This window comes from Vespula vulgaris, chromosome 1, assembly GCF_905475345.1.
Source record: "Vespula vulgaris chromosome 1, iyVesVulg1.1, whole genome shotgun sequence".
Taxonomy (NCBI): Eukaryota; Metazoa; Arthropoda; class Insecta; order Hymenoptera; family Vespidae; genus Vespula; species Vespula vulgaris.
In genome coordinates this window covers 10,905,465-10,920,171 of record NC_066586.1, presented here as the reverse complement: position 1 = coordinate 10,920,171, position 14,707 = coordinate 10,905,465, and the positions used below count along the sequence as shown (strand labels likewise).

Sequence of the window (14,707 nt, the reverse complement as noted above, 5' to 3'; positions counted from 1 at the left end):
ATTATATGTTTGATTTTTCGAAAGATTGAACATTTTTTCCGACTTTTTATTTTATCAAAATCACAAAAACTAAAAATGGAAAAGAACTGCCAAATTATTTTACAATCTCCCCTGCATGTATACATGGTTTTATAACACTTCTTTAAAAATAAATTTGTAAGAAATTATTTCCTTAATATAGATTTCTTGATATTTTCTTCGAACAAAAATATTGATGTATTTTAGACTCTAATTAGTAATTAAATGCTGGTTTAAAAAAAAACTGGTTTATTTATATAGATATATAGAAATGTAGAGAAAAAATATTAATTTTAAACAAAAGTAAAATTTTTACTTTCCACAAGATTTTGTATGTAAAATTTCTACTATGAATCTATATAATAAGAGAGCATTTTTCGGCGAGCTTCTTTTATTTTTCGAACTGTACTACGTGTGTTAATGCGCTCCCATTGGTTAATTCACCGTTATGTGATTCGTCAGTCTATATCGGTGTGCTTTCTGTTGATGTCACGTTCATTGGTGCCCTTTTTGTTTATGACATGTCTTTTCATGGCGTTTTAATGCTCCATACATAACCTTGATTGAAAATCGATCATGCAAAAAATTATTCGATGAAAAACGGCCAAGAAATTATAATCATGGATAAATAAAGACACTTTGTACTATGCTTCCATTTTATTGTTTTCTACATATATGCATGCTGAATAAGAGTTTTCCGTACGTATAAATGTTACGACGTATATGTGTATGTACAAGTAAACCTTGTATAAGACGGTCGGCTAATTCTTAAAAAAAAACCGTATTATGTAAATTCGTGCTATTCAAAACAAATTTAGTTAGAACAAAAAAGAGACTTAAGTTTCAAAAATTAACAAAACTATACTACTTTCTTTTTAAAACTATTGAAACTGTATTGTTCCACTGTGCAATATTTAGCCGAATAAAATAATTAAAAAATTTTTATTTTATTTATTTTATAAACAAAAGTAGCTGTCACACGCCTATTAGCGAAACAGTATACATACAAAACACTTTACAAAATTAGAGTGGGACCATGTAGTAATACCATATTATAAAGGGATTGCTTGTGTAGCCATACTGTGTGTAGACATACTGATTTTATTATTTTTTATACGGTGCTTGTTTTAGGGTTATTTAATCAACAAACTATTTTATTTTATTGAGGTACTATTTGAGAAAAAATGGAAGAAAATACTCATTATATAGAGACTACATTTATGAAATATGAACATCCAAAATATCTGTGGTCTGTTGAAGAATTTTTTGACGATACAGTAAAAATGTCACCTATGTTTCTATTACCGTCTTGTTCATATGCAGTCACAATGATGTATCGAAATGATGATCTTGTTCTGCAATTTGATTTTAAAAAGAACCATTATGGTGGATATTTATTTGTTATATGTAATATATTACATTTAGAACAAGCCAGACAGATTATAGATAAGGCTCATAAAATAATTAAATATGAAGATCTGATGTTAGATGAAGAAGAATTTGATGTGTCACTTGAAGTCGCTCATATATTTCCTGTAACTAAACAATTGCCAGATTTCAAATTAAAACAATTACCGACGATAATGAAGCATATAACTACATTGCAAACTAATTCAGAATTAAGTGACCTATCGATTTATGTTGAAGATTCAGTATTTCCTGTGCATAAATGTATACTTGCAGCACAAAGTCCTATATTTAGAAGCATGTTCACAATTGGAATGAAAGAACAAAAAGATAAGAAAATTTATATAACTGATGTAGCAAAAGAAATATGTAACTCTATGTTATCTTATATATATACTAACAAACTCAATGATTTAGATAATATTGCAGATAACCTTATTTTTATAGCTGACATGTATAACATACAAGATTTGGTAGAATTATGTAAAGAAACTTTGGTCAAGAATATGAATGCAGAGAATGTATTTGACACACTTATTATTGCAGATGAATTACATATGACAGATCTAGAATTACACTGTCTTCATTATATATCAAAAAACAGGAGAAATATTAATTCAAAGAAGGAATATGAAGAAATAAAGAGATATTCAAATATAGTAATCAAACTTGTGGATTTCATGATGGAGTGAAATTACTTCATTATTTTACCAGAAACTTAGTGTATTAAATTAATAGAAATAACTTTTAATAAATTCTTTTTTACTTTTTCATATATACTGTCGAGTATCAATTTTTTCATGAATCTCTCAAATCTAATAAAAAAAATATAGATATTTTATAATTATATTTACATTTTGTAATATTTTACGTGTTACTTAATTAACGGCGTTTATAATTTTCGTTTTATAGCTCTTTAAAATTCAATTTCATTAAGATTAGTATTACTGTTTCCGTCTACATAATATACTTCGCACGTTAATATCTTATTAATAATTAACTTGAAGACGATATTTGTTTAATAGTTTTTTAAAGATAACTAAATAAAATATATAATTAAATAAGAAACTATATAATATATTCTATAAGAAAAACTAAAAATCATTCAATTTCCGGTCAAACAGGAAATCGGGTGTTTTATTTCGTACTTTTAAAACATTTTGCTCATAAAATTATGAAGTTCTTCTTAATACTTTTTTTTTTCTATTACTTCTAACAAAGAAGATATTCAACTGGCCCTTCATTTATAATTAACTTGTATACATAAGTGCATTCATTTTTAGGTCGTTTGGGTTAAGGGGAAGATATTTGTAATTAGACGATTATTTTCTCGTATTCATTATTGTAAAAACTTACACATCAATTTTATAAATCTCTAATTCAGGATCCAAAATAATATGAATTTACTATGATATGTGTGCGTGCGTGTGTGTATTATTTTTTATATATTATTTAATATTTAAAAAAGTTTTATATATAAATAGTTTTATATGTTTTCAATTATACATAATAAATTACACTGACATTATGCCAAATTGATAACGTAGTTACTAAAACTAATTTTAACTGACCATCATTGTATTCGTTTGCATTAAATAGAAAATAATAAAAACTTCTTTAAAAAGGTAAAAAACCATTTTAGTGTCTATTTCCTATAGATGGCACAATTGTCTCATCTTCTGTACTTCCAAATGCAACACAATTGGTATCTTACTTGAATCGAGTAGTCATTGGCATAAGAATATAGCCTAAAAGAGTTTTTTCTAACGACTGGACTGTAAATTTATTTACTTGATGTATTAACAGCTTTATATAGACATATTTCACACGGAATTTGATATAGGTATGCATTTGAATCGATATGTATATATATATATATATACACACACACACGCAGCTACATACATACACATATACATACATATATATACAAATTGTATATAAAATAACATAACTCTACATTGTGTGTAATTAACATATTATTTTGCATAATATTTATTTATTTATTATATCTTATATTTTATTTAAATATTATTAAAATAATATAAATTAGTAAAAGATTGTTCTTTATAAAATTAATTATGCTTTCAGATTTGCTCTTTCGAAATATTCTAAAAACTATATAGTAATTTATTTTGTGTAATTGATATAATTTATATGAATTATTTGTACAAATAATAGCTTATAATCATATAAGAAGATTATATGTTAAGTATATAATAATATATATGCTCATATATTGTAACTATGTTTACTACTTAAAAATTCTATATATATTAATTACATTTATTATATTAAGAATGAATTGAAATTTATATTTTTATAATATGAAGAACAATAAGAATATATTTTTTTTACTATGAATTAGTAATATTTATTACAGATAATGTATACCAAAACATTTCTGATTAATGGATAATAGATTATTTATTTTTAGAATAAAATATATACTACTATATTTTATCTTATCTATATATAATCTTTGTTATTTTGATATAAGGAAAGAGATATGTTTATTTGTAGCCATTTTCATCTGGTGTCATTACAATGGCCGATTCCAGTGATTTGGATCGGCAAATTGAACAACTTAAGAAATGTGAAATCATAAAGGAAGCAGAAGTAAAAGCTTTATGTGCAAAGGCTCGTGAAATTCTTATAGAAGAAAGTAATGTACAACGAGTTGATTCTCCAGTGACAGTAAGTTTGAATTGACAAAGTTAAAAATATCTAATAATTTGTCACAAAATATTATATACAAAATATTTAAGTATATGTGTGAGTAAGGTTATTATTAATTGTAATTTATGTTTATAGGTATGTGGAGATATTCATGGTCAATTTTATGATTTGAAAGAATTATTTAAAGTAGGTGGTGATGTTCCAGAAACTAATTATCTTTTCATGGGAGATTTTGTTGATAGAGGATTCTATAGTGTCGAAACATTCCTTCTTCTCCTTGCATTAAAAGTAATATATTTATAAATTTAGAAGTACATATTACTTGTTTTCACATTTTCAATGTATTTGCATTAATATTTTTGAAAATTTTGATTGATTTTATAGGTACGTTATCCTGATAGGATTACATTAATAAGAGGGAATCATGAATCAAGGCAAATTACTCAAGTATATGGATTTTATGATGAATGTTTACGTAAATATGGTAGTATTACGGTATGGCGATATTGTACTGAAATTTTTGATTATTTATCGCTGTCAGCAATTATAGATGGTAAAATATTTTGTGTTCATGGTGGTTTGTCTCCTAGTATTCAAACTCTTGATCAAATTCGCACTATAGATAGAAAACAAGAAGTGAGTAATAATAATGAAATATTTAATTCTTTTCTTATAATAAAATTTATTTGTTGTTATATAGTTTTGTTATATTAATATTTAATATTTATACACACACACACATATATATATATATAGACTAATAAAAATTATATTTAAAAATGTGAATCCAACTTTTTATATATAAGTTATAGAGAGAATAATATGAAACTTTTGTACAGGTTCCTCATGATGGTCCAATGTGTGATCTATTATGGTCTGACCCAGAAGATACTCAAGGTTGGGGAGTCTCACCCCGTGGAGCAGGATACTTATTTGGTAGTGATGTTGTAGCTCAGTTTAATTCTGCTAATGATATTGATATGATATGTAGAGCACATCAGTTGGTAATGGAAGGTTATAAATGGCATTTCAATGAAACTGTTCTCACAGTATGGTCTGCTCCAAATTATTGTTATAGGTATAAATTTTAATTAATAATATTTTAAATGCAAGTTATGTTATTATTGAAATGTACATGGCTTTGTTGTAATATATTTAGAAAATCGGATTATTTTTGTATGTTATATATTTTTTTATTTATTTTTAGGTGTGGTAATGTGGCGGCTATATTGGAATTAAACGAACACTTACAAAGGGATTTTACGATCTTCGAAGCAGCACCACAAGAAAGTCGAGGAATACCTAGCAAGAAACCACAAGCAGATTACTTTTTGTGAATTGAATATTATGAAATTCAAACCTGCATGTTATCATTCTAAAATCACTGACATAGGATCTTTAAGTTTTTCATAGGTAATATGTGTGTGTTCATGTTATGGCACCACAAGTATTTCCAATTTATATGAAATCATCAAATTTATTTTTAGTATATTTTTATGGCTATATATAAAAATCGACAATTATATTTATTATTGAATACTGGACAAAATTATTTGCCAAAAAGATTACGTAGAAATGACAACATATGTTTAATATGAAAGAATACTAGTACTCACGATAAAATAATCGTGCTTTACTTCGTTATTTTGCATCTATAAAGTCTTCAGAAACTTTTTTGTAAACTCTAATATCGAAAGAAAAGTACATTGAAGTTTCCACTAAATTTTTTTCAAAAAATAAAAAAAGAAAAAAAAAAGAAAGAGACCTTAAAAAAGCCATACAAAACTTAATTCTGTATCCGTATAAAGATTATATTTCTTAATTAGTTTTTCTGTATCTTTCCAATTTTTGCATTCTTTTATGTATATCATTTGTTGATACGTAATTTTTTCTGGATGTACATGTCAAAGGAAGTAAAATACAAGTTAAACGCTTAAATTCATTAAATACATTTATTGAAATAAAGCGTAATCTTTAGTCTTAATAGAACTGACCGTGAATCTAGCAAAACAACAATTTATTGCATAAAGTAATTAAATGATTCATTTTATATTTACGTTATTTCTGTAAATTGTAAATCTTTCATCGATCTTTAAATAACAGAAATCAAACGCTATTTGTCATACGTGTTTTTGTAATAAATATGCATAAATATCAAATTCCGTATAATCATGAGTTATATCGTTGATTAATTTTATTTTTTACCAAGACTGTTAATATAAACGGTACGATACGATAAAAAAAATGAAAGAAATTGAAAAATGTTAAGAAATGTATGAAATTTACGTATATTAGGATTAAATGTTTTATTTAATAAAGCCGTTTATAGACGGATACATTAAACCTGTTTTATTTTATGCATGTAAAAATTAAAAATTCACGCGCTTTGTCCTACATATAATTTAATTATTTGTTTTAATTTTCAAGTTTCATTTTCTACCTCCTTTTAATACTGATACATTGTATGTTATTATATTAAATGTTTTTTTAGTTACTTTTGATTTAGTGAACTCAATAAAAGTCAAGAATTACATATTTATATTATTCGACGTGATTTGAATATAATCATGTAATTTGAACATGCATATGAAAAAAAGAAAATTAAGTTATCATATATATCTATATACACTTGTTAAATTACACATAAAGGATAGTAATTGATTTTAATGTAGTTGCATATCCCTAGAATTACTTCATTCTCCGATTTACTTTCATCCAACAACTTTTTACTATTTTTGATCTTTATTTATTTAATTCGAATATATTAGATGAATATTACATGCACGATGTTTCACACTGTTATTTATTTATGAAAAAATTTATTGGAATGATTTTTAAATAAATTCAAGTACATTATTTTAATATGTAAAATTATATGATATTGTCGCACAATAAGAACATATATATTTTCTAATGTACAACTTATTCCAGTATATCAATTGCACGAATTTCATGCGATGCAAGTCGTGGTAAAATTGTATTTAAGAAATATTTGCGAAATTGACATCCGTAGAAATCTCTTGTCGGGTTTTCTTTGTCTTCATCTTATGTTTATATATATTGCATTTTAATTACTTAATTGGATAGGTTGGATTTATAAACTTTTCATTTGAATGATTTTGTACTCTAATATATATCGTATTTATAACATTTTTTGAATCCTATATATTGAAATATTGTAATTATTATTAAATCTTCATGACTCAAAAATCGTTCAATTACTTGCCTATCCATGTTGAATTTACGGACGCTTAGACATGAAATCAGCATAATTTTTTTATTATAACTAATAAAAACATTTTTAATTATGTACAGCTTTATTCAAAATATCTATCAATTATCAAAAGTGCAATTTTCATGGTGCAATATTTGCAAATTGGGGCATCGTCACATTTAAAAGAAAACCCGAGTTCTTGGTATCCTTCCGGTAAAGAGACAACATTACATATATAACATTTTTTTTTGAAATTTTTGAATCTTATTTTTATGATATTGATATTATTTTCGTGAAACTTGTGAAAAAATTGTATGTTCTATATAGAGACGATGCTGTAGATGATTCATCATGAAGAAAATGATTTCGATTATTAAAAGAGGTTATTAAAAAGATTATTAAAGAGAGATAAATTTAAAAATGTATCATAGATACATTTCATAAAAAATGCTAGGGTTAACTCTTCCCAATAAAATTTTATTTAAACGGGCAGTTGAAATCTCACTTTTAAACGAAATAATATTTGTGTGCGTGAAATTAATAATGATATGAAATATATATATATATATCTCGAAGATCCGATTCTATGGATTCCGAGAGCGTTAAAGGTCGGAATAAATAAAGCAATCTCTTTTGTTTATAGAAATAAGAAGAAAGAAACTGTTTCTCCATTACTTTATTCAACTCTTGTGTATGTATTACGTAGGAAAATAAGATGGAATAAATATGCTTAGTCCTTTTTCTCGAGATCAGATTTCAATATATGAAAAACGTTTGTAAATAATTGATTTTGTTCGCTTATGATATAGATTCGATATTATAATCGATATTTTTTGATTAATATTTAAATAATACATAATACACAGAGTATAATAAATAAATATTTAAACAATAATCTATTTATTTAAATATTATGTAGATCTATTTATTTAAATGTTATGTAGCATTAAATATAACATTAATACTTTAAACAATGAAATTTTGAACTCTGAGTTGACTACATGTAATATTGACAAAAACGGACGCTCAAATGACTTTGTCAGTTATCGAGTCAGTATTCTTTCACATTTCAAGGAGTAGACATCGAAGTTCCTTCTTTCCATATGGGTAATGTTAAATAATTTATAATTTCATTTATTTTATATTTATAATTTATAATTTCATTTATTTTATTTTATAATTTCATCCATTTGGATAAGTGTATTTTATACCTAAAGTATAAGTAACTAGTATTTAAAGAATAGTTTACAGAATCGCGAAGTAAATTCATTGTTGGTTATGATGAGAATCATTTTGGGACAGAGTACACATGGTAAGTAAATTTTTGTATCAAACATTTTCTGAATAATTTCAATAATTTTATATAATAAGAACGATACAAATAATTTTGTTTTTATCTTTCTGTTTCCGAACATTTTGTAATCATACGCGTAGTAATGATGAAATCAAGTGTTTGTGTCCTTAAAATAAAAACCAAAAAATCGCGATATAGAAGCAGTATTTATTCGTTTGCGTTTCACGATTTAAGCAACAAGTGTATTTGCATCGACTGTGTGCAATGCAGTCGTAGAATCAATGTTTTTTCATAAAGTTCTTTTTTTTAACAATCGCACAGATTATATTTATAATATAAGACAAGAAGAATTTCGCGAATTAAATTCAGTGACGGTTTGTTAATAATTATCGTACTAGAGTCAGTGCATCACTAAAAAGGATCTAGACTAATTTCAATGTCGACTTACCTCGTTCACTCACGAACTGACCAATTTCAATTTTAACCTAAATCACGGACGAGTGTTTTGGAGCCATCGTAGAAATTCTTAAATAGTTCGTTTATTTTATAAGAATTCACTTCGTTTGGTAATATAATGTGATATTGTAAAATACTATTATATCTGAAATATGCGACCAAGTATTTAAATTGGTGAAATTATAATATGGTTAATTAATAATATCGTGAAAATTCTGAGGTTATATCTAATTATTGATTATTTCTCTTTCTATTAATAGGAAAGTATTATTTACATATTCGTATTGACTTTGGCCACTCTATTAGTTATTGTTATATATTCTATATCTTTTATAATCGTTATATAACCTATATGTTATTATTATATATCCTATATCTCCGTATAGGAATCCTAGTTTTGACCCACCATTTGAATCAATTACTTAATCAAACACAAATTTAAAAAAATATATTGTAGGTTTTTATTTCCTACAAAATTGTTTATTTATTAAAAATTTATATATAAAAAATTGACTTCTTCGCATATCTATGATACTGGACTCTCAGTGAAAATCGATATGTCACAAAATTATTGGAAATGGAATACGAAGTATTACTTCGTTTCAGGTTTCAATATTTTTATATTAATATTAATAATAATATTTTAAGAGATTGTTGAATATCTTATTTCAAAGGGATTAATTGGTTGAAATCTAAGAAAATTTTTATTTTCTTTAAGAAAACTTATAAAATCAGTCCTAAATCATCATTGGTATTGTCTGAACATTCCTTGAATCCCATTTTTTATTTTATTAAATTATTTTTCTTTTTACGACAAGAATGATTTTTAATAATTATTGTGTATTGTTTTCTTTAATGTTTCTTTTCTTTTTTTTAAGATTAATTTTAAAGTAACTTTTTAAAATATACTTAAAAAATTTAAGAAACTCAATGCCTTCTAAATATAATTGAAAAATTATCCATTAAAAAAGTAAACCAAAAAAATAGACAAAATAGAGATAAATGATGTTTTGTAACAAAATGAATATGTAAACTCATTAATATTTTTCATAACTTCCACAAACTTTTAAACTCCATAGTAATCGTTGATTTATGGCTTCTTGAAGATCCTTCAGTTCTTTGCCACATTTTATTAAGTTTAATAGATATGTTTTTGACAGCATTGCATATATTGGCAGCCTTTGTCTTATTATTTCTTTTATCTGGTTAACCATGCAATTATGAAGCATTAGGAAGTCGAGAAAAATGATGAAAGCTAATATTCAATGTCATGATCATTATGTTGCTTATTTTATTATCTATTCTAATATTGTTACACTTTTCCTTTCTCTTCACATTTCTTTAATTTTAATAGACCGACTGAAACATCACAGAATATTATGAAACCTCTCAATGTTATCTCATACTTTATATATTATCTCATACCTTTATATTTCTTTTTAACTTAAAAATATACAAAAATATCCCGTTTTAATCATATTATTTCTTATCAAAATATAATAATTATATTAATTAATGCGATAGTAACAGAGAAAAATTGTTCAACATTTATTTATTTTTTTTCTTTATTTCAAAATTTCTTTATTTTTTATTTTCTTCTAATTATTAATATTAGATAGTTTACATTCTTAATTTATTGAACAGTATATATCAGATCTGTTAATAATAATTTTTTTCTTTTAAATTATTTACTGATTTGTGTTAATGTATAGATTAATTGGTGTATGACTAACAATTAGAATAATTAACGCACATGAAGGGTTTCGAAAGAGATTATAAGTTTGTTATTGAAAAGATATAGATTGATTGATAATGTGCAATAATTAATTATTAATTATAATAAGATAGAATATCTACAAATAAATAGCTCTCTTAACGTCAGAAGAAAAGCAAAAAAATTAAAAGAAATAAGAAAGAGCATAATCTATCTTGGACGATTCGAAGATTTTCTTTGTTTTTTTTTTCATTTGTTTAAAAATAAAAAAGTCGATGAATTCGATACTTTCGAAGAAGTAAGAAGTTTACAATCGTTTATAAAAATTATACATGTTTATTTGTTTTTATTGTATTTATAGTTAAATATGCATCTCTTCATGCAATAAAATTTCATGCAATTAAATACTTCCGATCAATCTATAATCATAATGACTCGAAAATGTTATACTTCTCCGATTTTAATTTAATTACTACTAAAGTACATAATATAGGGAGATCATAAATATCATAAATGTAGATAAATAAAACAAGGATACTTTAAGATTTAAATGATAACAATTTTTTGATTGATTTAAATCTTTTTATTTTGATCACAATGTATAACTCGAACAACTTTATTGAGCACTTGCAGTTGCAGGTGTCGTAGTAGTGGCTTGAGCTTGCTCCTCTCGAAGGCGATCTTTTTTGAGTTGACCCATAAAAGATACCTTGTCCGCAGCTGTCTGGAAACGACCATGACCGAACTTCGAACTTGTATCGATGAATTTCAGATTGATCTTCTCCAAAGCAGATCGTTTCGTGTGTATCAATAAAGACTGGAAAATAAATTATTTTACTTATGATATGATAAAAAATAAAACTTTCTTATCATTAGCACATTAATCATCAGTCCTATCATTATATATCATACGTTTGTCAATAATTATTTGGCTCAAAGAATCTCATCATATCAAACTATACATTGACTTAGATTTACATAAGCAATATCGTGGTGCTTACCTTACGAAGAGTAATTACACGTTTCTTTGGCCCCATACAACAACCTTTTATCATAATGAAGTCGTTATTGACTTCACCATAGTGTGGAAAACCACCCATGGGAGTAATGGTTTTTTCAGTGAGATCATATTCCGTTGAAGCATTATTTTTAATGATCTGTAATAAAATATACATTAAGTAATCACATAATCAACAATTATTCATATATTTTGAAATGAAGATTCTTATTTTTATATAAAATTGTTGCTTTCATTGGAGACCTAAAATATAATAATAGTAATACCCTAGGTACTATGACGAGAAATCATTATTATAGCCCATTTTTTAATAATACGCAACGACACTTCCATTAAAAAGAAAGGCTATTGCGGAGAAATGGGCAATATCAGATTAAAGTTTGACTTTCTTGATAAAAATGTAAAAAATTACCTTGCCGTCCTTCGTGTGTATACCTTGACCAATACGATAGATTTTTTTGTTCATTTCCGTACGATGATGGTATCCCTTTTGTCCAGCTCTTGCAACAGTAAATGAAACGCGACTTGGATGCCATGCACCAATACAAGCCACTTTCCTTAAACCTTTGTGAGTTTTGCGTGGCAACTTCTTGGTATGCCAACGAGATGTAACACCTGTTAATAGAAAATATACTAACTTTAGAAGAATAAATATATATGTAAATATAGATATCATGTGCATATTTGAAATTAAATCATGATTAAAATAAAGGACGTCAGAAGGAAGGCAGCAACATGACGGTATCTTCAGATTATCAGATAATGAAACATCATGCTTTATCATCACAGTCCAAAATGTAATTAGTTATGAAATAATTTATTAACGTGATCACTCAAAAATATACGCATATTCATATAACATACCTTTATATCCCTTTCCTTTAGTAACTCCAATTACATCTACCATCTCATCTGGTGCAAACACATTACTAACAGGTACAGGTTTTTCCAAATGTTCACGAGCCCATTGAACCTTTTGCTCGATAGTTCCTCCATTCAATTGGATCTCCATAATATGAGCTTTCTTTTGGCGTTGTCTCAATAATTTCATCTATTTAAATAATACATTTTGTTGCATTAATAACTTCTACGTAGTTTTAAAAATATTTATAATATCTGTATACATTACCTGGGTATGAGCAATGATGCGGACGACTTTACAGTACTTCATAATTTTCTTAAAATCTTTTTCTATAGATTTACGACCAAGATCATCCTGCCATTTTTTAGAAGCTTTGGTGAAAGCCTTCTTCTTACTCTTGTACCTGCACAGAAGTAATCAAAATTCCTTTCTATGTTTCTATGTGAGCATCCACTATCCACCTGTAACGTGTCAATCTCTTCAAAATGAGCGGAGATTAAACACATTTCTCAGATAAGCCGAATAAATAAGCCATTATAACAGCTCAGTGGCATTATCTAAAATATTGCTCTCATCTAATGAGCGGAGAGCTAATTTGAAGATAAGTTTAGTTCAAATTTGACAAAATATATATATTATATATATATATTATATAATAAAATATATATATTATATAATAAGTAAAATTATAAGTCATACTCATACCAGTTCTTGTAGAAGCGTCTGCGACAATCTTCAGAAAGATGTTCTGCCCATACTGTTGTGAGTGCACGAAGACCATGTGGGGTTTCAATATACCCAACAACGCCAACAACAATCATTGGTGGAGTTTCAAGAATTGTAACTGCTTCTACAATTTCTTTCTTATTTACCTCTATAAAAAAAAGTATGAATATTAAAATTTGTATGCAAGTACAATATTTAATAATATTTCTCTTGCAATATTAAAAAAAAATCTGTGCCAGACATGGTTTGTCTCAATTGTCATTGCCCAATGGGCTCCAAAGAGTTTATGGAATATGCCGTGCTTCCGTATATTTCTACAAATGTAGAGTACAGAATTGATTTACGACATCGCGGATAAGAATATACTGCACAAGATCAAGCAGCTCTCTGACCGCTACCAAAACTGACTGATACATTTCTGTATCTATCAGATAATGGAAAATGTCGATTAAAAAAATATTTACAAAAGAATACAAATTACAAAAATGATATAATTGAAAATATATATTTAATATATACAGTCTTTGCAAAAACTTACTTGATCCAGGTCTATCAGCTTCGCGAACAACATGTGTCATACCAGCTTTATATCCAACAAAAGCAGTTAAATGAACAGGTTTGTTTGGATCATCTTTAGGAAAAGCCTTAACTTTCCCTCGATGCCGCTGGGATCTCTTTTTTGGGTAGAATCCCATAGATCCATGGCGAGGAGCACTGAATTTCCTGTGTGACTAAAAAAACGATTGAATATTAGATATGTAATAAATTGATATTCTTTATTTTCTTTTCTAACATAAATTCAGACCGCCCTAGAATAATATCTTCATGGTTTTTCAGATATAAACCATAAACATTAATTTCTAAATCATCATGGGAAATTATACAACTTTTGTAACATGTGCTCGTGGCATAGTAAATCACATATGATACGATATATTGATGGTCTATAGAATATTTAGTTTAACTATAAATTAGTTAATAATATGCGCAGAGTGTAAATAATGCATTTGTAAATATTATATTAAGACAAATTATTTAAAATTTATTGAGATGTAATAAATATAAATTGATTCAAAATTTGACAAAACTGTTTTAAGACTTACCATGATGAAACGAACGAAGCAAATGGAGGAAGCGTTATAGTAATTTTCCTTATATACTCATGATGGTAAGAAAATGTCTCTAGGAAGAATTTGAAAATTTATGGGGTAACACTGATTCAGTAAAATTCCATTCGATAAATACTGACCAATCAGATATTTACTATATAACATTGTTCGTAATTGTAAACTAAGCGAACGTATCCAAACTTATAATTA

The 14,707-nt window shown here is 26.2% G+C and overlaps 3 protein-coding genes and 1 non-coding gene across 4 annotated transcripts; 2 read left to right on the top strand and 2 right to left on the bottom strand.

Moving 5' to 3' along the window:
- The first annotated feature begins 468 nt into the window (after positions 1–468).
- On the top strand, positions 469–2,386 carry LOC127067243 (speckle-type POZ protein-like). The gene is made up of 2 exons (XM_051001961.1): positions 469–717; positions 1,150–2,386. The coding sequence occupies exon 2, from the start codon at positions 1,203–1,205 to the stop codon at positions 2,115–2,117; it is 915 nt and encodes a 304-aa protein (XP_050857918.1). The 5' UTR covers positions 469–717; positions 1,150–1,202; the 3' UTR covers positions 2,118–2,386.
- Positions 2,387–3,109: 723 nt separating this feature from the next.
- LOC127067236 (serine/threonine-protein phosphatase 4 catalytic subunit) lies at positions 3,110–6,447 on the top strand. Its single transcript, XM_051001951.1, has 6 exons — positions 3,110–3,268; positions 3,949–4,122; positions 4,240–4,392; positions 4,489–4,740; positions 4,944–5,182; positions 5,312–6,447. Exons 2-6 carry the CDS (start codon positions 3,973–3,975, stop codon positions 5,439–5,441), a joined length of 924 nt encoding a protein of 307 aa, XP_050857908.1. The 5' UTR covers positions 3,110–3,268; positions 3,949–3,972; the 3' UTR covers positions 5,442–6,447.
- Positions 6,448–11,342: 4,895 nt separating this feature from the next.
- LOC127067193 (60S ribosomal protein L3) lies at positions 11,343–14,598 on the bottom strand. The gene is made up of 8 exons (XM_051001833.1): positions 14,492–14,598; positions 13,927–14,119; positions 13,368–13,536; positions 12,930–13,065; positions 12,665–12,851; positions 12,213–12,415; positions 11,784–11,939; positions 11,343–11,599 (listed from the first exon to the last, which is right to left on the bottom strand). The coding sequence occupies exons 1-8, from the start codon at positions 14,492–14,494 to the stop codon at positions 11,399–11,401; spliced, it is 1,248 nt and encodes a 415-aa protein (XP_050857790.1). The 5' UTR covers positions 14,495–14,598; the 3' UTR covers positions 11,343–11,398.
- Positions 14,184–14,260, bottom strand: LOC127072149 (small nucleolar RNA U43). Its single transcript, XR_007785321.1, has one exon. It is a non-coding gene; the product is annotated as a small nucleolar RNA U43 (small nucleolar RNA).
- Positions 14,599–14,707: the final 109 nt, after the last annotated feature.